This window comes from Tenrec ecaudatus, chromosome 17 (genome assembly GCF_050624435.1).
Source record: "Tenrec ecaudatus isolate mTenEca1 chromosome 17, mTenEca1.hap1, whole genome shotgun sequence".
Classification (NCBI taxonomy): domain Eukaryota; kingdom Metazoa; phylum Chordata; class Mammalia; order Afrosoricida; family Tenrecidae; genus Tenrec; species Tenrec ecaudatus.
Window position 1 is genome coordinate 28783138 of NC_134546.1, and position 26201 is coordinate 28809338.

Consider the following 26201-nt stretch of genomic DNA (forward strand, 5'->3'; position numbering starts at 1 on the left):
TCACATCACGTGGGCGAGGCAGAACTCCTCCCACCCTTTCGCGCGCGCATGCGCAGACCTTCCCGCACGTTCGTGCCGCAGGTAAGCTAGCGGCACCTGGCCTGGCGCGGGCGGCCGGGTTTGAGGCTTCCCCAGAAGGAGGGGTGGGACCGGTTTACCTCCAGAGTTTGGGGTCACGGGAACGCCACCGGGCTTTTTCAGCTCGCCGCAGTGGCCGCGCCGCAGGTCGAGCGTTTCCGGGCCGCCGCGCGCCCTGGGCCGGGGGAGCGGTGCTGGGCGTCCCGGGCCTGGGCGGAGCGTCCTTCTGCGCAGCCGCGGGGGCGGGTCGGTGGAGCCCGTGGGTCCCGGGGCGCTCCGGGGCTCCAGGCGACGTCGAGACCCCAGAATCCGTGTAGCTTGGAGGGGGGTGAGGGGTGGAGGTGGGGTCAGGAGTCCGAGGTGGGCCGGGCACGTGGCTCGGGCCCGGGCTTGGCTCTTCGACCGTGGGAACCAGATGAAAGTGTTGATTCAGCCTGGGGACGGAATGGCAAGAAACCTTGTTCTCGAAGATCCAGACTCTCAGGCTCCGTCCTTCCTGAAGCCCTGTGAATTTCACCCTGGGCGCTGCCGAGCCGTGTACCCAGCCCGCAGAGAGCAGCCCTGCGCACGGCTTCAGATACGGGCCTGCAGACACGGCCTTGCCCCGTGGATTGCAAGCTCGCGGAATGCAAGCCCGAGCTCCCCGCCGGGATGCCAACCCCAGTACTCGCAGCGCTCTGTGACCTTGAGCCATCTAGAGAGCGGCTTCATTCAAAACTACTACTTAGTTTGGAAGGGGCTTGTCTGGTGGTTGTCCCTCTTGCCGCAAGGTAGTAAACCTCACTTCTCTGGAAGACAGGAATGTAAGATCTAGAGTAAATTTGAAAAATTTTGATCTGTGTTTATCTAAATATATTTAATATGTGAGATAGTAGGTAAATTATGCAACATGCTTTAGATTTTATTCTGTGAATCCTCAGCCTCACAAGTACCCTTTGTAGAATTTAACTCCATTCCTTAATCTGTGGATCAGCCCGTCCACAGACAGTTTTTGCTTGTGTGCACCCCGTCTAGTCTGCCTTTGTCCTGTCAGGCTTGTCCAGCACTGTAGGAAGCAGAGCATCTGCACCTCTTGGTCTCATCGAAGCTGATACTGCTGCCTTTCCCCTCTTTTTTTTCTTCCTTCCTTTTCTTTGAGTTAAGAATAATAACGTTTTAATCTTTTGGTCCCCAGGGTGATCAAATGTTCAAAATGAGAAAAGTGGGATTTGGGGAGGGAAGGAACGAACCCCTAGTAATGATAGTAGGATAATCCCAATTTAGGGCGTTTAATTACCTCCATTCTCAGGCTTTTTGAGAAGAGTTCCGAAGCAGATGGCGTATACACACCTGACTGTGGGCCGACCGTGCGGAGTGCAGTGTTAGAGACCGCACCTCTGCACACAGGACGTGCCTTTGTGTAGCAGGGTGCACGCAGGCTGATGGCATCCTGCTCTCGACTTTTAGGACATTGTGATACAAGGTAGAACTTTGGGCTCTGTTTTCTTATGATACAGGCCTTTCCCCGGGTTTACCTTTTAGAGAACAGAATAAAGACGGAAGGCCCTTTCCTTCTCTAGCTTCTTTGATACAGTAGAGGCAGGGAATGAAGAACTAAGCTGGCTGGAGTTCTGGGCTTTTCCTTGATGGGTCAAGTGAAAGGGTGGAGGGCCAGGTCAGTTTTTCGCATGTGACCAATGGCCTTTGTTTGTAAAAAACAGGTGGGTGCCCGTTAGATAGCAGATGCATAGGGCGCCAACCCTAGAAGTGCCGAGGGAGACTCAGGAATGTGCATTTTGAAGTAGGTCCTTGAGTGATGCAATTAATGTTTGGGACACAGGTCAGCAGCTCCTAGGGGACAAGAGCCAGTTTACTGCACAGCCTTGTAGCTTCAGCGTTTACCGAGGTGTTTGGCACATAATTCGGTAACTAAGTATTCTGTAGATAAAGAAAAGCCCCAGCCGGTAAGAAAAATGCACCACTTAGAATACGCTTTCCTTCCAAGGAGATTCCACAAGCTTTCACTGGTGGGCTGTCACAACACTGTGGGATAAAGCTAGACAGATGCCACCACACTCTTGGAACAGAAGGAAAAGGGTCTTGACTTATGGGCTCACCAGAGTAGGTCCATTACAGGTTCTGAAATGACGGAGTGAATGTTAGAAGAAGAAAAAAAGTACAGAACCCTTATTTAGCAACAAACCATTGGCATATGAAACTAAAAACAAAATTTAAAGTTCCTGTGTATAAATCTGAAAAAAGGTAGTATCTGCATGCATGAACTGCAGTGGGCTGATAAAATATGTTATTAAATGGGGGATTATTTTGTGTTCATGAACTGAATAACTGTATTGTTTAAAATGTGAGTTCTGTGCAATTAGATCTCTCAATCTAGCGCGCACACAAAGTGAAAGATAACTGAAAGGAGAGGGGCGGGCGCGGGAAAGAATGATGTTAGAAGAACTGAGAAGTAGTTTTAGACATAATCTGGTTTAATCTTTTCATTTTACACACAGGAAACCAGACCTAGCAGATTATCGTGGTTAGGAGTCTAGTTAGATAGCCTTGGCTGTATGCTGCCTTGATCATTTGGGAATTTTGACTTTAGGTGAAGTGTTTAGTCTCTCTGGGCATCAATTTTCTCATGGTAAAATATCACATGAGATGGCATTGTTGGCGGCTTATGTGAGTACATGTAGAACATGAAGCAGAGTGTCTGGTACAGTACCGTGATTTGTGCAGTGAACGATGCATTGAGCTTAATGGCAAGGTGGTGGTGGTGAGGCTGACTCACAAAATGATTAAGTTCAGTGATGTCTTTATTATGTTACCTTGAGCCATTTGTCCAGAATTAGGCAGGATCTGAGATCTGCTTTATTTGCAAGCTAACTAGTTAGCTTGCTGGCGTCATGGAGGCAGGTAGAAGACCCCATAGTGATGGGTTTAGACAACAGAGTTATTATGCAATAGCAGCAGCCAGCCGAGCGTCAGTTTTCCTATCAGTTTTGCAAACTCCTTTCCCCCGTGGGAACTGAAGACCACTGTACACTCAGGCAGGAAGCCCTGTGCTTTCATAGTGGACAGATAGCATGCCTGCCCTTTGCTCTGATGGCAGACATTGTGTCTCTTACAAGGCTGTGAGCAAACTTGCGCTTTGCTCAGGAGGATTTTCTTCCAACAGTGATTGTCTTCCAACATATGTCAGCACAGAGGTCTAATTCAGCCAGACTCACTGCCATCGAATTGATGCCACTCGTAGCGACCCTATAGGACAGGAGAGGGTCTGTGAGTGTCTGAGGCTGTAACTGTTTACAGGGCTAGAAAGCCCGCCTTTCCCCAGGGGAGCGGCTGGTGGTTTTGAACTTCAGATCTTGTGGATCAGTCCAACGTGAAGCCACTATGCCCCCAGGGCTCCTCATAATGTGGACAGTGGACAGTGACTTAAACCAGGGCCAGGGGTAGGAGGGCCTGCGGTCTAGGTCTTGCCCATTAAAACCAAAAGCAAACCCCCTGCCACGGAGTCATTTCTGGCGCAGAGCAACCCTGCAGGCCTGAGAACTGCGCCAGGGCGTGCGCTGTCCGTCTTTCCTGAGCAGCTGGCGTGTTTGCACCTCCAGCCTGTGCTCAGCAGCCCAGTTCCTTGCCAGGAGGTCTCCTGGAGATCGGGTTTTAATGCTTTGTTCCCTTAAAAAGCGATTGAACATTTCTTCCACCATTCTTAGTCTTAGATCTGCTTTTACAACTTAGCTTCTTCATTAAAAACAAAAATTCCTTCTTGAATTTCATTTCCTCTCTTGTATCTTTGGTTCTCTTCTGCCCCTCAGGCATACTTATCACTGTATCTCAGCTCACTGCCAGTGGTCCGATTCTGACTGACTGACCCTACAGGACATGGTAGATCTACTATGGGTTTCTGAGGCTGTAACTCTCTGCGGGAGTAGAAAGCCTCATCTTTCTCTTGCAGGGAGCTGCTGCTAGTTTCCAGCTCCAGACCTCGATGTTAAGCAGCCTAATGTGTAACTATGCCACGGGGCCTCATCACTATATAATTGAAAATTTGTGTGGCCTGTTTAATACAGCTAAATTGTAGTAATTTCAGGGACTTATTTCCATATAAAGGAACCCTGGTGGCTCATTTGTGTAAGCGTTGAACTGCAAACCACATGGTTAGTGGTTTCAACCCACCAGCAGCTCTGAGGGAGAAACAGGAGGCTCTTGGCTCTCTTAAAGATTTGCAGCCCCAAAAGCCTGAGTCACAATCCACCTGACAGCAGTGGACTATTTCCAGATTACCATGCAGATTGTGGGGCTGAGTGGACATTATCTTTATAGATGCGATGTTAAAGATTTGAATATGCTAATTCAGGTTTACTTGTATCTCATTGGTTTACATTTAGGATGGCCCACCCTATGAAACCACTGGCAAAGAAGATCTTTAGAGGAGTCTTAGTAGCTGAAATTGCAGGTGTTTTTGGCGCTTACTTTTTGTTTAATAAAATGAACACAAGCCAAGGTAATCACTCCATTTACCCTATTTCATAGATGTGTCCGTTTGCAGTGTAAGTGGTATTTGGGCAACAGTTGCTTTTAGATTCAGTGGGCACTTTTATGGATATAAATTAAGATGACACTTCCCTTTTTAAGAAAATTACTTCATGGGAAAAACATTTGTTAAAGCATCCTACTGCCATGAATTAATTGTAAAGAATTTAAAGCTGTGTCAGTGACATAACAGAAATAATCAATTGTACAGTTAAAAAATATTCCTTAATGTCATATTATTCTGAATAATTAAAGAGAAAGGAAAAAAAAGTCAGGTTTGCAGACCAGGGGCAACATTTCCCCTTTGGGGATCACCCTGGTGGAGCGAGAACCCGCAAGTCCCCGGGGCCGGCTTAGTTTGGGAGCACAGCCAGAAGAAACTTGGCCGCACTATTACACTAAATTTCATTTCTGAGAAAGCAAAAGCTACCCGTTTTCTCCCTCCTGCGAGCACTAAAATCCCATCCTGTGCTTCTGACCATCACTGAGAGCTGTAACGTGGAGACACTTTAGTATCAAGGCTTTCAAATTTTTATTAGCACGAATTGCTTTTGCTTCTTCCCAAACTAGGAAGATCGTAGACTGGACGAGGTGGTAGCTCTAGAAGATAGTTCTGTCTTACTACCCTCTAGTACAAATTTCTCATCCATATTGTTGATAATATAGACCTTGAAGCTAGCCTTAAACTGTGGCTCTTTGTGTCAATCTAATGAATTTCTGATGTCTAATTTTGTATTTTTTTTAATCTCAGATTTCAGACAAACAATGAACAAGAAATTTCCTTTCATCTTGGAAGGTACATTTTTAAAAAAATAAAAAGTTTTCAGGTAACCTAGAAATCCTGTTTGATAGGTTGATCTCTAATACCAGCCCTGTTTTCACTTGAGACAATGTGGTGGAGAAAACATTCTCTGTAGCTAGAGCTGATAGGATTCTGCGTTCAAGTGCTAAGAAGATAGCCTTTGAGAGGAGGCATGTGCGGGACGGTGTTGGAAAGAAGGCATTGCTTCACCTAAGAACTAGTCTTACACTTGCCAGCATCTTCCGAGTTAGTTTAAGGTTCCTGTAGTTACTTAGGACTGCACCTTGGTACAAGAAACACTACTCAGTAAAGTCAACCCTTAGTAAAGCCGTGCGAGAGCTTGTACTTTCAATATCTTGGGTCATCTTTTTCATTTGACTATGTGGAAGCATGAAAAGCTGGATTTAATTGTACCAGTATTTTTACTTTATAAATGGTACCTGTTTTTATTTATAGTTTATTACAAATCCATTGAACAATCTGGAATGTATGGAATCAGAGAGCAAGATCAAGAAAAATGGCTAAATAGTAAAAGTTAGCAGTAAGTACAATTTTAATTTCTATGAACACTATTTCCTTTGCTCTTTAGTTTTTGAGTGGTTCTCGGCCTCTTCTTGAAGTTTTTCTTTTTTCTGATGATGCTTTTCACGTCTCTGTTGTGAAGCCAGTCGTCACGGTCAGACTCCCACTTAAGCTGCTTGAAACCTTTGGGAGAAAGAAGAGCCATGAGCCCACTGCGCTGTAGGTGACGGGCTGTCCCACAGAACCTCTGCTGCCTGGGGACTCCTGGCTGCCCCGGGGTTCTGTCTGACCACCACACAATCCACTGCTCCGTGGCTTTTCTTCTGTATCATTTCTTGGCCCAGACTCACGTTTTATGAGTAAAAGACTAGGATAGGAAAGGGATCAAGGATTTGGAGATTTACACCCCGAGCACTTGTACTGTCGAAAGAGTACAAGCCAGTCACAATCAGCATCAGAAATGACACTGTCCTTACTTGGCCTTCTCACACAACATTGTTGTTCAAAGGCAACGCTGATCGGAGCCACGGAGTCGGCTCCCACTCACAGTGACCCTGTGAACTGCAGAATGAAACACTGCCTGCTCCTGCGCCATCCCCTCAAGGATTCGCAGGTTGGAGCCCATTGTTGCAGCCACTGGGTCAATCCATTCTATCGAAGGCCTTTTTTGGGGGCGGTCCCTCTACTTTACCAAAGACGATGTCCTTTTCTAGGATGACAGGCAGCCCTACGTTCATTTTGATCCTAGCTTCTGCTCAGCTAGGACACAGGTTATAAAGTACTATAAGAAAGGTCTTTCAAGAATGTATTTACTTTTTCAGAAGTTCTAAGTCAAGGAAAATGAAAAAACTCAGCCGTTCGAGTACTTACTTGCATTATCTCTGTTAGCCATGGCATTCATGCCAATACTGTCAAACTTAGATCCCATGTTTTCATCCAATAGATGTCCAAACTTGGGGGTGAAAGAGAGAGAGAGAGATTAGAAAGTTTTAAGCAATATGGACGAGTTAACATATTAAAGCACTCACATTAACCTTACCTCTTCAGCAGATACAAATAGACTAGAGTTGTCGAACCTTCTTTTCTTTTTTTGCCTTGGTCCTGGGGGTTAAGAAAAAGGGGTGGGGTGTAAGTCCAGATTTTTCAATCATAATGTTAATGACTTACGGGGAAATACTTGGTTTAAAAATCGACATCAGCAGTTATCCTCTAGCCCCATCAAACAGTTGACACTTGGAGGCAGAGATGTAGGTCGGGAGTGCGTATCAGCACGGCGGTTCAAGTGCGTGGCTGCATCCGCAGGATGGCGGCTGGAAGGCACTCTGGAGAATGCCCTGGAAGGGATTCCACGAGGCCGCAGCTCTGCTTTGCCCACAGCGCACCATGAGGTGGGACTGAAACCACTGGCTGGTAGGGTACAGTTCTTTTTTCAAGTTCACATCCAAGCAGAGCTACTCAGATGACTACAGCGTCTCCTTGTCTTTCAGGTTCGGCCACTGATCAAGATTTACCCATAAAAGAGCATCATAGTTTCAGAGTGAAATCCTAACGCTCCCATGATGGGTCTGGGCATATTTACAGCAAGATGCAAACTTCAACTACATTGAGAGGTGCTATTCTTTGAATTAACTTTCTGACGGTATATTGTTATAAATGAAGTTTTGGCTATACTAAAAATAAAAGTGTTTTGAAAACATACAGATAGTAAAATCTGTACTGGTAATACTCACTTTAAGGTATACATATTCAAAATCACATCATCAGAAAGCTAACACAGAAACACTGCTTTTTTCGATTCCTGGCATCAATCGAGCCTCTGTGCTAAAGAGCAGTTTCTCTGAATCCTTACGGGCCCACTGCCCGCGGATCTGAGTGCATATGCTGCCACACGTGGAGTACGTTACAGAGTGGTTGAACTACCACCACAGCCCATTCTAGAACATTGCCAGCATTCAAAAATAGCTCCCATCGCCAGTTTTTGAAACCCGGGTAGTGTAATGGGTTACACATTGGGCTGCTAATCACAAGGTCAGTAGTTTGAAACCACTAGCTGCTCCTTGGGGGAAAAAAATGAGGAATTTAGAAACATTCACCTTTTGAAATGATAATGAACAGTGTCTTTCACATGGAAGAATATTTTAGGTTTAAAAGAGATTAAAGCTATTTTCTCACCTTCAAATGACCCAGCAAAGTCAAAATCGTTCACACCTTTCCTCTTGTGTCTCTTGGTGTTGACTTTGGAGTGCCCCTCCTCCTCCAGTTCTGTGAAGAGTAGCAGCGAAACAGTAATGCGTGACCTACAGACCGTCTACGGTACTCCCCGTAATGCGTGACCTACAGACCGTCTACGGTACTCCCCGTAATGCGTGACCTACAGACCGTCTACGGTACTCCCCGTAATGCGTGACCTACAGACCGTCTACGGTACTCCCCGTAATGCGTGACCTACAGACCGTCTACGGTACTCCCCGTAATGCATGACCTACAGACCGTCTACGGTACTCCCCGTAATGCGTGACCTACAGACCGTCTACGGTACTCCCCGTAATGCGTGACCTACAGACCGTCTACGGTACTCCCCGTAATGCGTGACCTACAGACCGTCTACGGTACTCCCCGTAATGTGTGACCTACAGACCGTCTACGGTACTCCCCGTAATGCGTGACCTACAGACCGTCTACAGTACTCCCCGTAATGCGTGACCTACAGACCGTCTACGGTACTCCCCGTAATGCGTGACCTACAGACAGTCTACGGTACTCCCCGGGCTTCGCAGTTCCGTGAGCACAGGTGTTGAGGCTGAGGGAGGCCAAGGTCTTACGAATAACTACTGACATCTTGCCATATTTTGCACATGTTCACCAGCTAGACACGTGAACAAGACCAAATAATATGAGGGGGGACTTTAAAAAGTTCATGCAAAAATGAAATTAAAAGAAAGATTTGTCTGGACAAACTTCTGTATAAAACTCTAAGAAACTTCTTTAAAAAGGTAAAAAGAAAAAAAGGAACTTCTGCTGTCTTCTATCTAGGAAGCAGGCTATTGGGCAAGGGTGTGTGTACATGGAGACACCTGAAAGGGTAGATTAAGTCGAAGGGCACAATTCTGGATGTTACTAATTTACAACAGTAAGATAAAATGTATACCTTGATTTATGTTATAAAGTGATGAGGAATAGTAATTTAAAAAAACTTCTTCCAGATTTTAATGTTAAGCTGAATATAAACCAGACACTGCGATGAGGCAATTCTGACTCACAGCGACCCTACAGAACAGGGTAAACCTGGCCCTGTGAGTTTCTGAGACTATAACTCTTTATGGAAGTAAAAAAGGGCCCCATCTTACTCCTGTGGAGCGGCTGGTGGTTTTGAACTGCTGACCTTGCAGTTAGCAGCCCATTGCATAACCAGTACACCATGGGAGCTCCTCAATCTGAACACAAAGGGCCATGTTCAAAAGCAAAACCTTTTTAACAGAAACACTAGCCTAAGTTGAGGAAGAAAGGAAAACAAGTTTATTACTACCCGATAGCTTGTTTCTGTCTTATAATTTAAAAATGCTTACCCGGAATGCCTTCACTGTCACCATCTAATACATCCATGAATGTTCCTCCGTCTTCATCAATTTCTGCAAATTCTTCATTCATACTCCCCAAAGAAACCTCGTCATCATCCAGGTTACCTAAGTCATCATCACTCCCTTCTGAATCTTCATCCTCTGGGTTATCTTTAACTCCCTTTGTTTTCTTTTTCACATTGCTAACAAAACAAACACAAACATGGTAACGAAACCGGAGCTGCTATCAACTCAGTTCTGACCCATTTTGACCCTATTGGACGGAGCAGAACTGCCCTACGGGGTTTCTAAGGCTGAGAATCTTCATGGAAGCAGACTGCCTCATCTTTCTCCTGTGGGGTGCGGTGAGTTCAAATCACCAACCGTCTGTAAGCACTGGGCCACCAGGGAGTACTAGGTAATGTTAGCGAGGGCACTTTTCCAAGACGTACAGACCAGGAGCCTTATCCCAAGTGAAACTTCTGCATCCATTTCCCTACATTATTTGGATACATTTTCCCTACAAATCCCAATTCTCTGGTCTTAATGTTGTGGGGGACAGTGGGAATGGTGGAAACCAAGTCTGTTGCACGTCACAGTAAAGAGAACCCTGGAGAAGTTCATTACCCAGCAAAGTCAAGGTCGTCCTTTCCAGAGGTGAAACAATTATCATCTTCAAACGTGTCTGTCAGAGAATATACAGATTGTTAACTAAGGCAACAAACAAGACGACCACATACCTTATATCTGAATCTATTATTCTAATAGTTTTAATTGTGCTATTGATCACAAGTGAGCACCACAATGATACGGGACTGTTGCTAACTTTATATTAATGTTTATAAGACTGTGGATGTACTGACTTTAATCGAGTTCCCAAAGTAATAGGAATTCCAATTAAATGCAGCCTTTGTATAGAAATAATAAACTGCAAACATTTAGCAGCTACCGTTCTTTTTACGCTATTGAGTCTTTAAGTAGGTTTAGTATAATATGCAATAAAAAATGAAATGAAATGTCCACCCCTGCAGGGCACATGGTTTTTGAGTTCATTTGTTGTTCAGTGCCATGGAGTTGGTGCCGATGAGGAGCAAGCCTATGTACAACCGAAGCGACCACCACCCTGTCCGGCACTACCCTGGCAGCTGTTTCTGTGCTTGAGCCTAGTACCGTGGCCACCGTGTCACTCCATGTGGCCAAGGGCCTTCCTTCTTCACGGCTTCTCTGCCAAGATTTAGTTTATTTAGTCTCAGTGAAGTTTTCTACCTCTACGGGTTATAATCTGCTGAAAAAATAGATTACTGACAACTAATACAAGATTAGAAACAGCAAAAACGAGGGAGTATTAATTGAAAGGCCTAATGGCCCACGTGGACCACTGCTGCCTGGCCCACAGCTGGAGTCTCCTGTAGTGACTTCACAGTGCAGACTAAAAAAGACCAGTGTCAGGTGTCAAAGAGACTCGAGGAACCTCTAGTTTATTGTCTTAAGAGAACCTGATGACACTCCCAGATGCCATGTTTCAGCTAATTAACAGATGGCTCTATAAAATCAATAGGGAAGGAGGGGGAGAGGGGGTAAAAAAGGAGCGGATACCAAGGGCTCAAGTAGAAAGAAAATGTTTTGAAAACAATGATGGCACCATATGTACAAATGTGCTTGATACAACTGCTGTATGGATTGTTAAAAGAGCCCCCAGTAAAATGATTTATTTTAAAAAAATCCAATAGTACAGGGGGAGAATGTGCTCCATAGCAGGATCAATCCTATGAAACTAAAAGGGCAACACGTGCCCAAAGCGAGGGGAGGCGGGATCGGCAGAGTGAAGGAGTGGAGTGGAACTCGGAGGAGAAGGGAGTGCTGACACAGGACCAACGCCACAGGACAGGCGGGTGTGGTTACTGAATGGACAGTGAATGTGCTGCGGACGTTTCCTTCAGAATACAAGCCAACGTTCTAAAGAGAAAAATCAATAAAAATGGATTCGGCTTTTTGACCCTTAGAACTCCATAGAAAGTTTTCTGACAAGAACTATTCAAAGCACAATCCTCAGGACCAAACGTGGGCAAGTTCTTATGCATCATAAAAACACCTCGTTACTCTTCATTTTAATGTTCCAATTATTCTAAGCTATGTGATAGCAAAAAAAAAAAAAAGAAAGTCAGGTCACTTCTAATACTAATGTTCCATGGTCTGTAAGCAATTACTTTTAAAGAAAGTGAAGTATTAACAAAAACAAATTACCAATCATTTCCTCAAATTCATCATCGTCCACATCTTCTATACTTTCTTCATCTGCATGCCGGTTTTGTTTTTCTTTAATACTAGCGACTTTCTTATAATACCTAAAATAAAGAATATGCAATGTATCTGGTAGTTGAACTAGGCCAATTTTACTATCACCAAAGCATTTACGGCCAGCGAAACAAATCACTATTGTATAAGCTATTAAGCAGATTCAATTGGATCTAAAAGACTAAAAACTGAAAGAAAAAATCCCGACTAAAAACTGTATTTATTGTACAAAAAGTGGTTGTGAATCCAATGTTATAAAATGTAAAGTGCAGTAAATATCAGAGATTCGCATATCTTAAAACTAGTTCTTCATTAAAACAAACTCATTTTAACCAAAATAGCATAGTAAAAGATGTTATCTAACAAATAATTTTAAAGGAAACATTTTTTTATTTTAACTGCTCCCCAAATAAAACTCCAGGAAGCATATCACCTGTAGAAAAACACTTCATCCACTGGTATTTGGCTTTCTTCTTTTGCAAGGAATTCTTTACTGTTTACTAAGAAGAGAGATTAAAATGACATTTTAATTTATTTCATCCTTTTTGTTGTCCAAGACAGCATGAACAAATACAGAACGCTTGCAATTCTACAGTCCCGGGGCAACATCCTCCTCTAGTGTAAAGGACAACGCCTGGTACAAGCAAAACCAACCGTCTGAAACACTGTATTGGCTACAATGGTCGACAGTGGAGAAGGCAAAGCTCTCAGTTCACGCACATTGACAAAAATACCCCCCCAAAACAGGACCTGTCTTTCACTGGGATCCGTAAAAAAACCAAGCTGAGGCAGTTACTGAGTTGACTCACTCATGACTCCAGCTGCATTACAGCAGAACTGTCGCTCTCTAAGGATTTCAGTTGCTTTTTTCAGAAATTGACGGGGAGACCTTCCTTCCCAAGTACGCCTGAACGCCCATCACCAATGATCTGGTTCCCAGTGGAGTGCTTAACCCAGGACTCCATCTTTAACCTACAGATTCTCTTGCTCTTAAAATGAACGAGTGGATTTGTACAGTCTAATGTAACTCTAGGAGCTCTGGTGGGCACACCGGTTCTAATTCCGAGGTCGGTGGTTCGAACACCCCCCACAGATGTGACACCCTGCTTCCCTAAAGATGGTTAGCCTACAGGCAGTTCTGCTCTGCCTTACAGAGCGGCTTGAGTTAAAGTTGACTTGCTGGCAACGGATTTGGTTTTAGTGGAGTTTCACGCTGGAGCCTGAAAGGGGTGGGGGTGGGGAGGAATTGGAATCTGGTTTGAAAAGAAATGTCTATACTGACTAGAAAAATAGTGAATTAGCTCCACAAGACGAGTATCACATTCAAATACCTGTAGCAATAGAAAAAATTATCTTTAAATCCCATTTTCCAGGAAATTTTTGAAGGCCTCTATTACTTTCTGGTACTGGCTTGCAGTTTCAGACGTACGAGCTGTGTACTCACCGGCAAGACTACGAATATCCTTCATGAACGGCTTCCTTTTGGGCTGCATCACAACACTGTCTGTGTTTTCTGAAATGCAAAAGCAATGGAGTAGAACCACGTAGCAGGATGCTGGTGTTATTTAAGTAGATCGACAACAAATGCCAAATAACTCCATCGAAGCATACCTTTGCCTTTGTGTGGCTTTGGGTTTCGGTACACAAACCGGTCCAAGAATCTCATTAGTGTAAAATCCTGCAGGGGGTCCCCTGGATACTGAACATCATTTCCCTGAGGAGGAGGGGATGAGGTTTACGAACGTGAGTTATTTTTGTGCATCTAGACACGAAAGTGAAACGCACGAGCTTCTAGGGGGCAGTGGAAGCTGTGGGCGGGGGCCCATCGGCCAGTCTCACTCAGAGCAGCCCCGTGTCTAACCCTGGTCCTCACAACCCCTCCCACGTGGAGCCCGCGGACGCAGTCACTGTGTCGAGGCATCTTCTTTTCTCACCGACCTCCTACTATACCAAGCATGAAGTCCTTCTCCAAGGACTGGTCTCTCAAATAGCAATACATGACCCTTCCAATGCAGGCTTATACATGGTTTTTTAATTAAAAATAACCAAACACCCAAACCCACTGCCATTGAGTCGATTTCAGCTCATATTAGCTCTCTGTAGGGTTTCCATGCTGTCCGTCTGTATGGGAGCAGTCTCACCTGTCTACCTCGGAGGAGCCAGGAGGTTTAAACCATCCACTTGGACGTTAGCAGTCCACTGCTTACCCGACAGAGCAACGGGGCTCCTACAAGTAAACACACCCACACGTGCACTGCTATACATGGCATGGGTGCACTCCCTGCTGGCCCCATCAAAAGGTACATCCTAACCAGGTTCCAAGCAGCATCTGAACAAGAGGAGGGCCGTCTTTTTCAGGAGAAAAGTCAGAAGGTGCTGTGGTTTCTAACACCCGGAACGGCCAATAATCTTAGCGCGAGAAGGATCATCTGCCACTCGGTACAAGGGAACTTCAAAAAGTTTGGGGAAAATGCAATTAAAAGATGGAATTTTCCCATCAACTTTTTAAAGCCCCTTCATCTTAAATAGCTACAGCTTATTTAAGAAAGTAGTAGTAAAATGCATCTATGATTCTACTTGGTGATACAAAATTATACGGTCATTTATTACCCAAGTTAGTTTACTTTAGATTTTGTTATTGCTTATTTTCACGACATTTGGGCTCACCTGGAGGATAGTCTTGGCGAAAAGGGCCACAGAGGGATGAAAATGCTCAGACAGCTAGAAAGGAAAATGGGGCAATGTCAGCACTCCCAGTGTCAACTTTCAGTCTGATTACAAAGGACTTCGGAAAAGTCAAAGAATTCAAATTTACAAAGTGAATATGGATATTGGACCACAACTTACTAAGGACCCCTACGGCTATGAGATTTATTTAAAATGGAAACAGTATTCAGAATTGCTTAAAATAATAAACTGGTGGGTAAAAATGTTTTATAAAAAATAATTTTTAAGACAAAAACACAAGAGTAGCATTATTTTACAATTTTGCTAATGTCATTAATGTCTGGTATTTGACTGTATCTGCTCTTATTATTCCATGTTATGTGAGTTAAGTGGCTGTAGGAAAGCTGGCTTTACACAAATAGGTAGTTAGACAAAGCTGGATTTCTCACAGCTTTTCAGAGCGTGAACGTGGGTATAGCCTTTAATACTCTTTAAACAGCAAAGTCCAACAATTACTTGCAATAGGAATCGGAAGCCCTATCATTCAACATATGGTATGTATTACTTACAACCCATTGACCTTTTACCATCTACGATTCAGTAAAACACTAGATGTTTGGTTTCACACATAACAAAAAGCTAGCTAATGCCATCACTGACTTGATCAGAAAGCCCCGAACTATAAGGAGTCCAAAGCTCCGTGGTGGCCTCAAATTGTCTAAAGTTCTAATCTTGGCTTGAGACTGAAGTTTACCACTGGCAACAAGTACTGTTATTTGTTTTCCTGGGAGCACTAGGCTCACTTCACTCGTTTTCCAGAAGCCATCTCCAAATAGCCACATCTGAATAATGAACCCAGAGTGAGGACATGTAGGGAACATGTCATAACGTTCTTTCATGACAGCATATAGCCGGGCCTACAACGACCGCACACGTGCTCTTCCTGAGACGACCTGCCTACGTAGGTAGGCAGAGCCGCAGGGTGCTGACTTGCTACATAACACACAGTAGATGAATGTTTACAAAGTGAACATGCATATTTTATTGCTCAAATTTTAAAAATCAACAACTGTTCCTGCTCCACCATCCTTTACATATTCCCCTCCATGAGACCACATGGTGGTCTCTACCCTAGCAGTACCAGTGTCGTTTGGTGCAGACACGAGCGGCTCTACTCCTCGTTTTGTCTGCTCCACTAAAGCCACGACAACACAGCGAAGAGGACAGTAGGCCTCGGTATGACTGTGAACTGCAGACTCACTGAATGGGTATCAGGGACCCCTGGGGTCTGGGACCACAGTTTGCGAACAGCAGCATGGGAATGTATTTTAAAAACACAGAAAGATGACTCGAAGTAAGAGTTGCTTTGATGAATGTTAAAAGTGATGGTCTATTTGCCATAAAAACCTACTGACATAAGACTTTCCAGAGGCATCTACCCTGTAAAGTAAAAATCATCTGTCCTACAGAGATATTAGACGTGATGATCTCCCTCCTGAAGACATCCCATAGCCAGGCAGTTTGGATTTTGTATATTCAGCAAAATATACACCACATACAGTGTTTTCAATCAAAGGTGGGAACTGAATGACAACTTAAATTTGATGGATTAAAGCATCACAGCTTTGAGAAATAATTGTTTTCTTATAAAAAATTGACCGATATATACGACATCAACTTATGTGCTAAAGGCAGAACGACAACTACATGGCACAGGCAATGCGAAATTGTTTTACCTTTTTGAGTTCCCAAAGACTTGAATGTTCAGCTCCACAGAACAAAGGGTTCCTACTGAATGGATCGTATGTATTTAATTGTTTACCACCTGAGGGAAAGGGGAAAGGAGAAGCCATTTTACAGATGTTGTATTCCTAGCCCAAGAAGTCATAAACCCCCCAACACTACATATACCTTCCAACCTATTAGCCAGGTATCCCACACAGATTGAAAACAAGACAAGCTTCCCAAGAACCACTCGGTTTCTAGCATTTGCACCTAGACAAACTGACTGCTTGTTCATCCCAAACACGAAAAACTCCTTTGAAAAACAGCTCCTTTTGTCAAGTAGGAACAAAAATGGCTCCTGCACGGGGTAAGGCATTCATGTTACGGTGGCAGGAACCTGAAGATGTTAGGAGTCTGAAGTCTTTCAGAGTTTAAGTTTCAACGTGCTCCAAAATAGTCAGTCGGCCTCATTCTCAGGCTAAGACTTCAGAACACATGACGGATTCTTTAAACAACTTTCCTGGCGAATACCAGATCATCTGTGCTTCATACACCAGCTAAACTCTAGAAGATTCACAAATCTAACCAAGAGCCACACAAGTTTGAAGAAATGGGTCTGACATCACAACTTCTTCATCCTTAAGGTTCGTGTTTTGTTTGTTTATTTTTCAAATAGCCTCAAGCGAAAAGGCTGCATTTCTAAGACTTCTTTAACTCCAACATCGTGTTAATAGATGTAACACACACTGTGTAGGGATGCAAAACCACTCCAAGTGGCTCTTTATCCTTATGAGGTTTGTAGAGGGTGAATGCACTGATTATCTAAAAATCCTGTAATCTAAATTAAAGAGGAAAACTACTTTACCTTTCAAATTATCAAAGTGTACCCAGGAAGCGGGCTTTGGTGTCTTAGTTTCCACATCACTTTCAGACACAGTTTCCCGTGTCTCAACCTTTTTGACGGTGTCTGTTTCTTTGTCTGCATCAGTGAATTTTTCATTGTCTTCGTCGTCATCTCCTATGTCAACAAAATTTTCTTCCCCATCAGACTCCTAACAAAACAGTGGTTCATAAATCTGGATTAACTGAAGGTTATAAATCGGTATTTAACTAAGTGATGCAAAGTTTAGAAGGTTTACTTATTGATCTTCTGGTAAAATATAAAATTCCACTCAAAACAGTGGTCATTGTGAGATTTAGAACAAAAGATGAGACCATATTCTGATCTCTAAATATGACCAAGTAAAACTTTGAGCCAAGAACACCTGAAACCTTGGGACTCTCCTGTTTTAAATGACCAGTCTCAAATTTGATAACTTGAAAACATTTAATAGAACGTTCAATAATAGCCTTATTAGGCAGTTGCTGTTATCAATTCCATTTTACACTGGAGGAAACACTTAAAAAGAACCATCAGTGTACAACTGTCTCTAACTATATGCATGTGTACATGCAGTTTAACGGAGAGGCTGGAGGTTCAAGTCGACTTTAAGGTAGTTCAGAAGAAAGGACTAGAGATGCACTTCCACAGTATCAGCCACTGAAAGGCCCACGGAACACAGCTGTCCTTGGGGTTAGCATGGGTCAGAACCGACCTTCCGCAACTCGCAGACCTCATAGCTGCCAGTGCAGTTTATCAGCACTAGAGGAGCCAAGTGTCACACCCCGCTGGTGAAGTGGGCAAATGGGACTACAATCTAGGTCTGTCCGACTTACAACACATGTCTACATGATAATGACAAGGAACTAAGTAAATTAGCCACTAAAACAGAAAAACAAGCAAAAAACTGTGTTTTAAATCCACAAACTAAAAAGTTCTAAAATATACCGGATGATCATCTAGTTGACTTCTCAAAGTTGGCTTTGCTTTAAGGATCTCAGAAACCAGATATAAAGCTCCACATATGAATGGCGGCATCTGTTCACAAGTGACCTGAAGTAACCTCTTGAGGAAAGCCTTCACCCGGCGCAACACAATGTCAGCTTTCAGAGACTTGTAGACAAGGTTAAGGAACATGGCTTGCTTGGAACATGACAGCAATCCTGGATCCAACATCTTCCTGTAAAAAACCCAACAAGATCACATGTTTATCCATATACTCACCTTCCTGACACGATTGAAGACAAAATGGGTGCACAAGCAAATGTGAAGAAAGTGGATGGTGCCTAGCTATTAAAGATTTAGCATTTGGGGTCTTAAAGGCTTGTAGTTAAATAAGTGGCCATCTAGTAAGGAAGCAACAAAGCCCACATGGAAGAAGCACGCCAGCCTGGGTGATCATGAGGTGTCGACAGGAAGAGGTATCAGAAGTACAAAAACAAGCAACCAAATTGATATGAAGGGGCGTGGATGTAGTGAAGACCCAAAACTCACAGGAAAGATAATTGGACAGTCCCTCGCAGAAGAGCCACTTGGGATGATTAAATCCAGGGTGTGGTATAGCACTGAGGAACCACATAACTATCCTCTAGTTCTTTAACATTTCCTCCCCTTACTATTATATCTTTTGTTTTACCTCAATTATCATGAGGTAAATCTGCATATGTTCATTTGTATATTTAAGATTATTCAGTACATGAAAGCTAAGACAGATAATCCTTCAGAAACAGTAGTAACTGGAGTAATGGATCCCTGAGGGTACGGGGAGAGGGGGGAATAGGGAACGGATAGCAAAATCCACTAGATGGGATCGAACAACAGAATTGTATAGGAATGGATATATTGGCTTGTGTAAGACATGCCCCCCCCAAAATTATAGGGGGAACATTTTTTAATGATTCCTGGGGGGTTAGGGGTAGGGTCGGAGAGGGAAGGGACAAAGGAGAGCTGATTATCAAGGAGTTGATTGATGTGACTGAACTATGGAATGTTATGATAGCTAAAGAGCTCCCAATAAAATGATTTAACATTAAAAAAAGTTTATTCCTAAACATTCTCCACAGCAGTGCACCCATATAATGCAATCAATGATGCACTTTCATCTTACTTAGGATAACTTCCCTGTTTGTTAAGTCAAGACCATTGCTTCCCTAACAATGGAAATTAATGATCAGAACTGAATGATGACGGTACCAGAAAAATCCAGGTGCAAGAGGGATCCAGGTTTGTGGTTCCCATTCAGTTTTCCACATGCAAGAGTAGTCCCTAAACCAGTGTGAGAACCAATCTGTGAGCACAGCACTGGGCTACAAGATGTGCGGTCTACTGCCCCCAGGTGGTTCAAATGAAGAGGAACAGGCAATGTAAACATTAAGGTGGGAGGTCAGAGAATCTTAGTCCAGTCCACTAATTATACAGTATCTTTTCCACACATGCTCTTGTCTTGCCCACAATGCTTTGCCCCAAGATTTCAGCCTTGCAAATGCCCCTGGGGTAGTTTTGCTCTAACCTCTAGGACAGCGGTTTTCCACCTGTGGGTCGCAACCCCTTTGGGGGTGAATGATCCTTTCACAGGGGTTGCCCAACTCCTAACAGTAGCAAATCATAGTTATGAAGAAGCAACGAAAATAACTTTATGGTTAGGGGACGGTCACCACAACACGAGGAACTGTACTAAAGGGTCGTGGCATTAGGAAGGCGCAGAACCGCTGCTTTAAGGAAACACATCTGTGCAAGCGCTTGTCACACAGTAGAGAACCTAGGAAGGTCCCCTTCCTCATGGAAGGTAGACCGTTGTGTTAGGCAGTTGTGATGTTAAAACAGGTTTAAAAAATACATCTGTTTACCACAAAAGATTTGGAACATCTAAAATTTCGATACTGTTATTACCAGCTGTGTGGGCAGATCAGTATCGGAATACACTCAGACTGCTCCTTAGAAGCAGCTTGACAAGACTGTCACTGACTTGGTTTGGAAGCTACCAGGAAAGAAGTCTGAGGGGCAGTGAAAAGTGAGCCCGCAAGGAGAGGGCTGAACACAACAGGCAACAATGGACTCCCACCGTACCAGCGACCCGAAGCTGGCTAGGCCTGGCTAACACTGCACGGTTACACCTCAATGGCCACTAACAACCTTTCAAAGATACAAAGATGACAAGATCTTTATGTATTTTCTATTGCTTCAAAAAGAATCACGGAAATGTCTTTGAGCCCCTCTCCCTTTTCCCCCCAGCAGATCAGTGAGGGTACTGCAATGTCACGCATTTCAAAGCTAATAGACAGGCATTTGCTCCCTAGCTTGGCATTCCTTGCTTTGACCTTGCACCAATGACAGCACCAATGAACTTGCACCAATGACAGCGCCAATGAACTAGAGCGCTGTAGTCTAACAGACAGGATGTAATCATACCTAGCAACCAGGACAGCAGCCAACCCTCGCAGTACTTTTGGGCTCCACTGGGGGCACAGATGAGTGCTGGCCCTCTAACCTAAGGGCCGGCAGTTTGAACCCACCAGAAGCTCCTCGGGAGTAAAGATGTGCAGTCAACCTCCAAACACACCAAACTCGCTGTCCAGTGGCTTCTGACTCACAGTGACCCTATCGACGGCAGAGACCACTCGGGTGGGTTTCTAAGGACACCTCTTCACGGGAGCAGAAAGCCATGGCCGACGGTTTTTCACTCCTGACCTTGAGTTGAGCAGCCCAACAGGTAACCCACGAGGCCGCTTAGGAAACACTGTGGGGCAGTCTGACTGTGTCCTACTGTATTGCTTATTTAGTCAACACTGAGCGGACGGAAGAGAGTTGGGAATTTTTAGGCACTGTTTAGCCCTGAGCTTTAGATTGGCTTTCTAATCCCCGTAAAGAGTCAGTCTCTGAAACTCACAGGGGCAGTTCCACCCTGTCCTATAGTCACTATGAGTCGGCATTGACTCAACAGCAGTAGGTCTGATTTTGAGTTTAGCACTGAACGCACTTATAAAGTTTTTATGAATTAGTAATGTACATTCAGCCATGACTCTATTCAAGTCCCCACTCTGCCCTTACTAGCCGTGTAACTGAACGCGTGTCAGAATCTTCCTGGCGGCCTAGGAGAAAGGTGGTTTCTCTCTGCTTTGCAGACAAAGGAAGCAGGCTGAAAGCAAGACTACTTCAACCAATATGGTTTCAACGACGAGAGTCATCTGTGCAAGAAACTAGTGGTGGGGACACAAACCCAGAAGTGTGGCTTAAAGCCAATATATTAACCTCTATCAATTACAGCTTCTCACAAAATGTATGCACACAAAACTAAAGCCATGGATTAGGGGGAAATATCAAGTTCTAGAACATAGCATGGTAGATTCCAAACTGTTCAATAAAGCTCTGTAAAAACCTTAATTTCAATGCTAAAATATAAATGTCAAATTGCAACCCCAATACTTCCTATGTAAAGTGCTTTTTTGCTTATTGTTTGTCTTCTCCAATGGGAATGTAAGCACTTCTGTGAGAGTCACTTTTGTTCACCATTCTATACACTGAGCACTTGAGCAGGCCCAGGGCACCATCCGCACTGAAAACATAGCTGCTGAATGAACGAATGAGTGCTTGTTGGAGGACAGGAGGGAGGAGACACAGGGCAATTTCACCAACACCTGCAGTTTCATTTCTTTAATACCACAAATGAATCCAAAACACATATAGCAAAATGTTAAATTTTGGTGGTAAGATATGGATACTTATTATTTTCTATTTTCCTGTATGCTAACAACTTAAGAAAAAACTAAACCCAGTCCCCAAACACCACCACCGTATCTTTAAAGGATCTAACATACATGCAAAGGGGCTGAATGGTTAACTGCTGGTGCAAGGGGCTGAGGAAATGAAGTTCCAATTTTCAAGCTCTCATCTTATATACTGCACCTGTTTCACTAACCAGCTGCTGTCACAGCGACTTCAGTCCACAGTGACCCCACGTGTCGGAATAGAGCTGTGCTCCATGGGGTTCTTGATGACAGCTTTTGGGGAGAGTAGATTGCCAGGCCTTTCTTCCAAGGCACCTCTACAGGGACTGCAACCTCTAACTTTTCAGTTAGCTGTCAATGCCAAGTATGTTAACAATTTGCAAAAAAAACCCCATAACAACAAAAAACCAGTTTGCAGGACCTCGAGTGCCCTAGATCAGGTTGTCACTGACATTCACCTACAGGAACTCACCATGTACTCACCTGTACAAGGCTGCATAGTATCGGTCTGATATTGTCTGTTGAGAATTCATTACTTGGAACAGCAACATCAAAGCTTGCACGCTGGTATTGAAATTTACCATATGCAGCACTCTAAACAGTGTATCCAACTGCTCCTGGACTTTTTCGTCACCAGTCTGGGAGTAAGGGTATGCCCTATTCACTCCTGTTAAAAGGGCACTGAGCATTTTTGACTCAAGATCCTTTTTCTTGATACAAGTTCGAAAGAAACAAAAATAGAGTGTAATTAGCTTGTTAGCCAATTCACTTTCATCATGGGAGAGGGTCATTTGATTTAAAAAACAAATTGCATAATATTGGGCTTTAGGGCTGATATTTGAACGAAAGAGTAGCCTTTCTACTTCACTACACACAACCCCTTTCATATTGGGATGTTTAGCAAGCAGGGTCTCTAATAGATGGGAGGCCTTTGTGGCTATTCGGTTCTGAGGATCTCCCAGCTTATTTACCACCTGCACGAGAAGAGCCTTTTCTTCCTCCGGCTTGTTGCAAAGAAGCTCATGAGCCACTGTGAGAGCCCGGGTTTTGGTGGCTACCAGTGAATCGTGGCTTAACGTTTCCAAGGTGTGCACAAATTCAGCCACCAAGTGTTTCAGCTGGTGCTCAAAATACCACAAGATCAGCCGTCTGTCCCTCGAGTCCTTGTTGCCACTGGACAGCTCTTCGAGTTTGCCAAAAGGATGCTGGCTGAAAATCCGTAGCTTTCGAGTGTCTGGCAAAAGGTCTGTAATGAGTAACTCCTTGAAAGTATCCAAAGCCATGAGGCAATGCTGTTTGCTGCCCTTCTTTTTAACGAGGTTCAGGAGGGTTTCCACAAATTGGAGCGTGTGAACGGCGTCATCCTGAATAAGAAGGATCATGGCAGCCATCCTGTCACCCAGCGTCCCCGAAGACACTATTGCCTTCATCCAGGTAGAGGAGCCTCCCTTTTGATTATTCGTCTTGCTTTTGAATAAGTGGATTTCATGCTCATACAACTTCTGAGCCAGGGCTTTGTACTTAGACACAGCGTCCCGAGGCTGGGGTTCCAGCGAGTATTCACTGCTGCCCTCCAGGTCATACCACTTGCCTCCGGGTTTGAGCAGCAGCGCCTGTCTCTCAAAAAACTCAAAGATGTCCTGCTGCTTCTCTTTCTTTCTGTGCGATACGGTGCTGGTGGTCCCCTGAGGAAGCTGTTCAGGTTTCTTCATTTGGGGTGTACGTTCTAAGGCAGTTCCCTTTTTATCGCCTGCTTTAGAAACTCTTGCTTCTTTTTTGCCGGACCTTTCTTTTTCAGCTGGTTCATCATCATCTTCAATCAAGCATGTTTTTGCATACTTGGCCAAACTGAGATTCTGAATGAATGTTTCTAGTTCACCTTGCTGAAGATCATCAATTGCCCCCTTTTTGCCTCCATCCAACAATTCCTCATTCTCATCCAAAGTAGCCAGCATCAAGTAATCTTGCTGTATAAAAACATAAAGAAGTTAATATATTATACACCTACCAGGTAAGTTAAAACCTCAGACATTAATGTGGATCTTTAATCTTTGCAATCAATTAAATTGAGTCACCATGGTATTGCTTGGACTCCCAGCTTACACCAGAATAAATGCCTGATGGGCCAGAGACTTAAATGTGACAAGTGATGCCAGAATATAATAAAACATTTATTTCTGTGTAGGAAAAATCTTTTCAAACTTTGCATAAAACTCAACAGTCACAAAACAAAGGATTGGTAAATAATTTCTCTCACATAAAACATAGATACAAATACAAATTTCAGTTTGCATTACAGTAATTGGGCTTCATACACCTTCATAAGAAAGTTCCTATATACCAATGAAGGAATACCAATACCTGAGCAGAAAATTGTACAGAGGGTGTGAACTCTTTATTGGAAAAAAAATGATTCTTTCAAAATAACAAGATGTTCAGTCTTACTGATATTTTGAAAATCAACATTTAAACAATGACACATATGCTTCTTAATGTACCAAATTTAGAAAAATAAAAAGATGACCCCCAGTACTGGATGAGGATGGGGGCAGCACACTGTTGGTGGGAGTGTAAAGCAACACCACCCCTTGGGACTGCAGTGGAAATCACAAGGAACATATCCCCTGAACCAACTGTTTTACCTCTGCAAAGCGGTCTTAAAGACACCCTAACAAATGGGAGAAAAAGCATGTCTCAGGTTATTTATTGTAGCATGATTTTAAAAAAATCATTTTATTGGGGGCTCGTACAACACTTAGCACAACCCATCCATCCATCCATTGTGTCAAGCACATTTGTTGCCATCATCATTTTCAAAATATTTGCTTTCTACTTGAGCCCTTGGTTTCAGCTTCTCATTCCCCCCCACAGCATGATTTTTAATAGCAAGCCTGGCATCAACTTATTGATCCAGAATAAGGGACTGGCGTAATAAACTACGTTAGGACAAACAGAATGGTTTATGCAGCCACAAACTGAAACCTAGACAGTACCAACAACAAAGATACAAAATAGCCTATGTGTAATATGGTACAATTTGGATAACTAGTAACATTTATAACCTTTGTGTTAGTATAATATATATATTATAACCTTTGTATTAGTATCTATATTAGGGGGCGTTTCAAAAAGCTTGTGGAAAAGTTTCAGTATAGTTTAATTCCGTTCCCCATGAACTTTTGAACCCCCTTCATATGTATGTGTACACACATGCACATATAACTTGCCTGCCAGTTCAAAGAATATCCTCAGAAGACATATGACACCTGTAAGTTACTACTTCCTGGAAGGAAAAAAAAGATAGCTGGAAGGAGGCTGGGAAAGAAGTCTTTCGCCAAGAACTCTCCCCCCCCTTTTAAAGTTTGTGACTGGTGTGGATGGCGCCCCAATACAAAGCACAGTGGGTTCTGTCCCTAAAGGTTGTATTTAATCCAGTCTCAAAGTAAAATAGTTTCTTTAAACAACAGCAATTCCTGCCGTGTATTTGCTCAAAATCTTCCAATGGCTTCTCACCTGCGAGCAACTTTGCTTTCCTAGTTCTCTGACCTCAGTTCTTACTACCCTCCCCTTACCTTTCTTCCTCTGTCTCAATCATAACAAGTTCCCTGTTTATGGCACCGGTCAGGCACACTCCCCCCAGCCATCTCCTCCTTTCTGCACTCAAACCAAACGCCAAGCTCAACGGCTTTGGAGTGGATCCCAATTCACAGAGACGCTATAGGACAGGAAGAACTGCCCCTTTGGGGTTCCGAGACTGTCCACCTTTACAGGAGTAGGCAGTCTCATCTTTCTCCCGCGGGGCCGCCGGGCTCAGTGGCTGACCCTTTATACCACCAAGGCATCCGTAGTCTGTTTTCTGTGTCTCTTTTTTGAAAACGTGAATTCCAAGACAACATACGATTTTCTCAAGCGTAGAGTAAGCCTGGAACAAAACTTAATAGCAACACCAATTCAAAATATCGATTTCAAATACTGATCTCCCGTGATCAGGGCGAGGATGTGCTGGCGTGATGCTACACCACCGTCGAGAAAATGAGTATCGCCTGGTGACACCCTAAGAAAAAGTCAAACTGAAACGACTTTCCGGCTAAGAGCTCTGGAAAACAGGGTTGCGGGAAGCGCACCCCTCAAGGGCCGAGGCTGGAATTCAGGTCCCGGTCCTCTCCGTCTCCAGCCCGGGGAGCCTCACCTTGGTGCCTCCAAGCCGTAGCACTTCTTCCAGGGAGAACCCGCCCTCGGCCTCCTCGTCGTCTTCCTCATCGTCCTCGTCCGGATCGTCCACCGCCTCCTCGGGGCCCCAGGGCCGGCGGGCGTGAAACTCCAAAGGCTTCTTAGGCGCAGCCATGGCGAGGCGAGCACGCGCGCACTCTGCGGAGCGGACTTCCGCGCGCAGGGATGACGCACTTCCGACCGGGGGCGGGGCACTTTCC

At 44.0% G+C, this 26201-nt stretch overlaps 2 protein-coding genes across 8 annotated transcripts; one reads left to right on the forward strand and one right to left on the reverse strand.

Annotated features, from left to right (window-relative positions):
* CEBPZOS (CEBPZ opposite strand) lies at window positions 1–7618 on the forward strand. Of its 5 annotated transcripts, XR_012780630.1 has the most exons (6): window positions 430–848; window positions 4455–4570; window positions 5351–5395; window positions 5858–5942; window positions 7226–7311; window positions 7411–7618. XR_012780630.1 is itself a non-coding variant. In XM_075535324.1 (5 exons), the coding sequence occupies exons 2-4, from the start codon at window positions 4456–4458 to the stop codon at window positions 5938–5940; spliced, it is 243 nt and encodes an 80-aa protein (XP_075391439.1). In that variant the 5' UTR covers window positions 1–81; window position 4455; the 3' UTR covers window positions 5941–5942; window positions 7411–7618. The 5 variants fall into 5 exon arrangements, 4 of the variants coding, with proteins under 4 accessions (XP_075391439.1, XP_075391437.1, XP_075391435.1 ...); XM_075535324.1 differs by lacking the exons at window positions 430–848; window positions 7226–7311 and adding an exon at window positions 1–81; XM_075535320.1 differs by lacking the exon at window positions 7226–7311 and having other exon boundaries at window positions 435–848.
* CEBPZ (CCAAT enhancer binding protein zeta) lies at window positions 5815–26151 on the reverse strand. Of its 3 annotated transcripts, XM_075535315.1 has the most exons (17): window positions 25961–26100; window positions 24999–25054; window positions 22255–23738; window positions 17996–18227; window positions 17033–17219; window positions 16179–16267; window positions 14443–14496; window positions 13387–13489; window positions 13220–13288; window positions 12209–12275; window positions 11725–11825; window positions 10108–10165; window positions 9490–9683; window positions 8096–8185; window positions 6963–7024; window positions 6794–6875; window positions 5816–6106 (listed from the first exon to the last, which is right to left on the reverse strand). In XM_075535315.1, the coding sequence occupies exons 3-17, from the start codon at window positions 23724–23726 to the stop codon at window positions 5955–5957; spliced, it is 3012 nt and encodes a 1003-aa protein (XP_075391430.1). In that variant the 5' UTR covers window positions 23727–23738; window positions 24999–25054; window positions 25961–26100; the 3' UTR covers window positions 5816–5954. The 3 variants fall into 3 exon arrangements, with proteins under 3 accessions (XP_075391429.1, XP_075391430.1, XP_075391428.1); XM_075535313.1 differs by lacking the exon at window positions 24999–25054 and having other exon boundaries at window positions 25961–26150; XM_075535314.1 differs by lacking the exons at window positions 8096–8185; window positions 24999–25054 and having other exon boundaries at window positions 5815–6106; window positions 25961–26151.
* Window positions 26152–26201: the final 50 nt, after the last annotated feature.

Excerpts from the sequence above, each read along its gene's own strand:
- CEBPZOS (XM_075535322.1), top strand. The coding sequence starts at position 730 with ATGCCAACCCCAGTACTCGCAGCGCTCTGTGACCTTGAGCCATCTAGA. Across the intron at positions 849-4,454 it reads GTTGTCCCTCTTGCCGCAAG|GATGGCCCACCCTATGAAAC; the intron begins GTAGTAAACCTC and ends GTTTACATTTAG. Across the intron at positions 5,396-5,857 it reads ATTTCCTTTCATCTTGGAAG|TTTATTACAAATCCATTGAA; the intron begins GTACATTTTTAA and ends TTTTATTTATAG.
- CEBPZ (XM_075535313.1), bottom strand. The coding sequence starts at position 26,116 with ATGGCTGCGCCTAAGAAGCCTTTGGAGTTTCACGCCCGCCGGCCCTGG. Across the intron at positions 14,497-16,178 it reads GTCTTTGGGAACTCAAAAAG|CTGTCTGAGCATTTTCATCC; the intron begins GTAAAACAATTT and ends TTTCCTTTCTAG. Across the intron at positions 13,289-13,386 it reads AAAGCCACACAAAGGCAAAG|AAAACACAGACAGTGTTGTG; the intron begins GTATGCTTCGAT and ends TTTGCATTTCAG.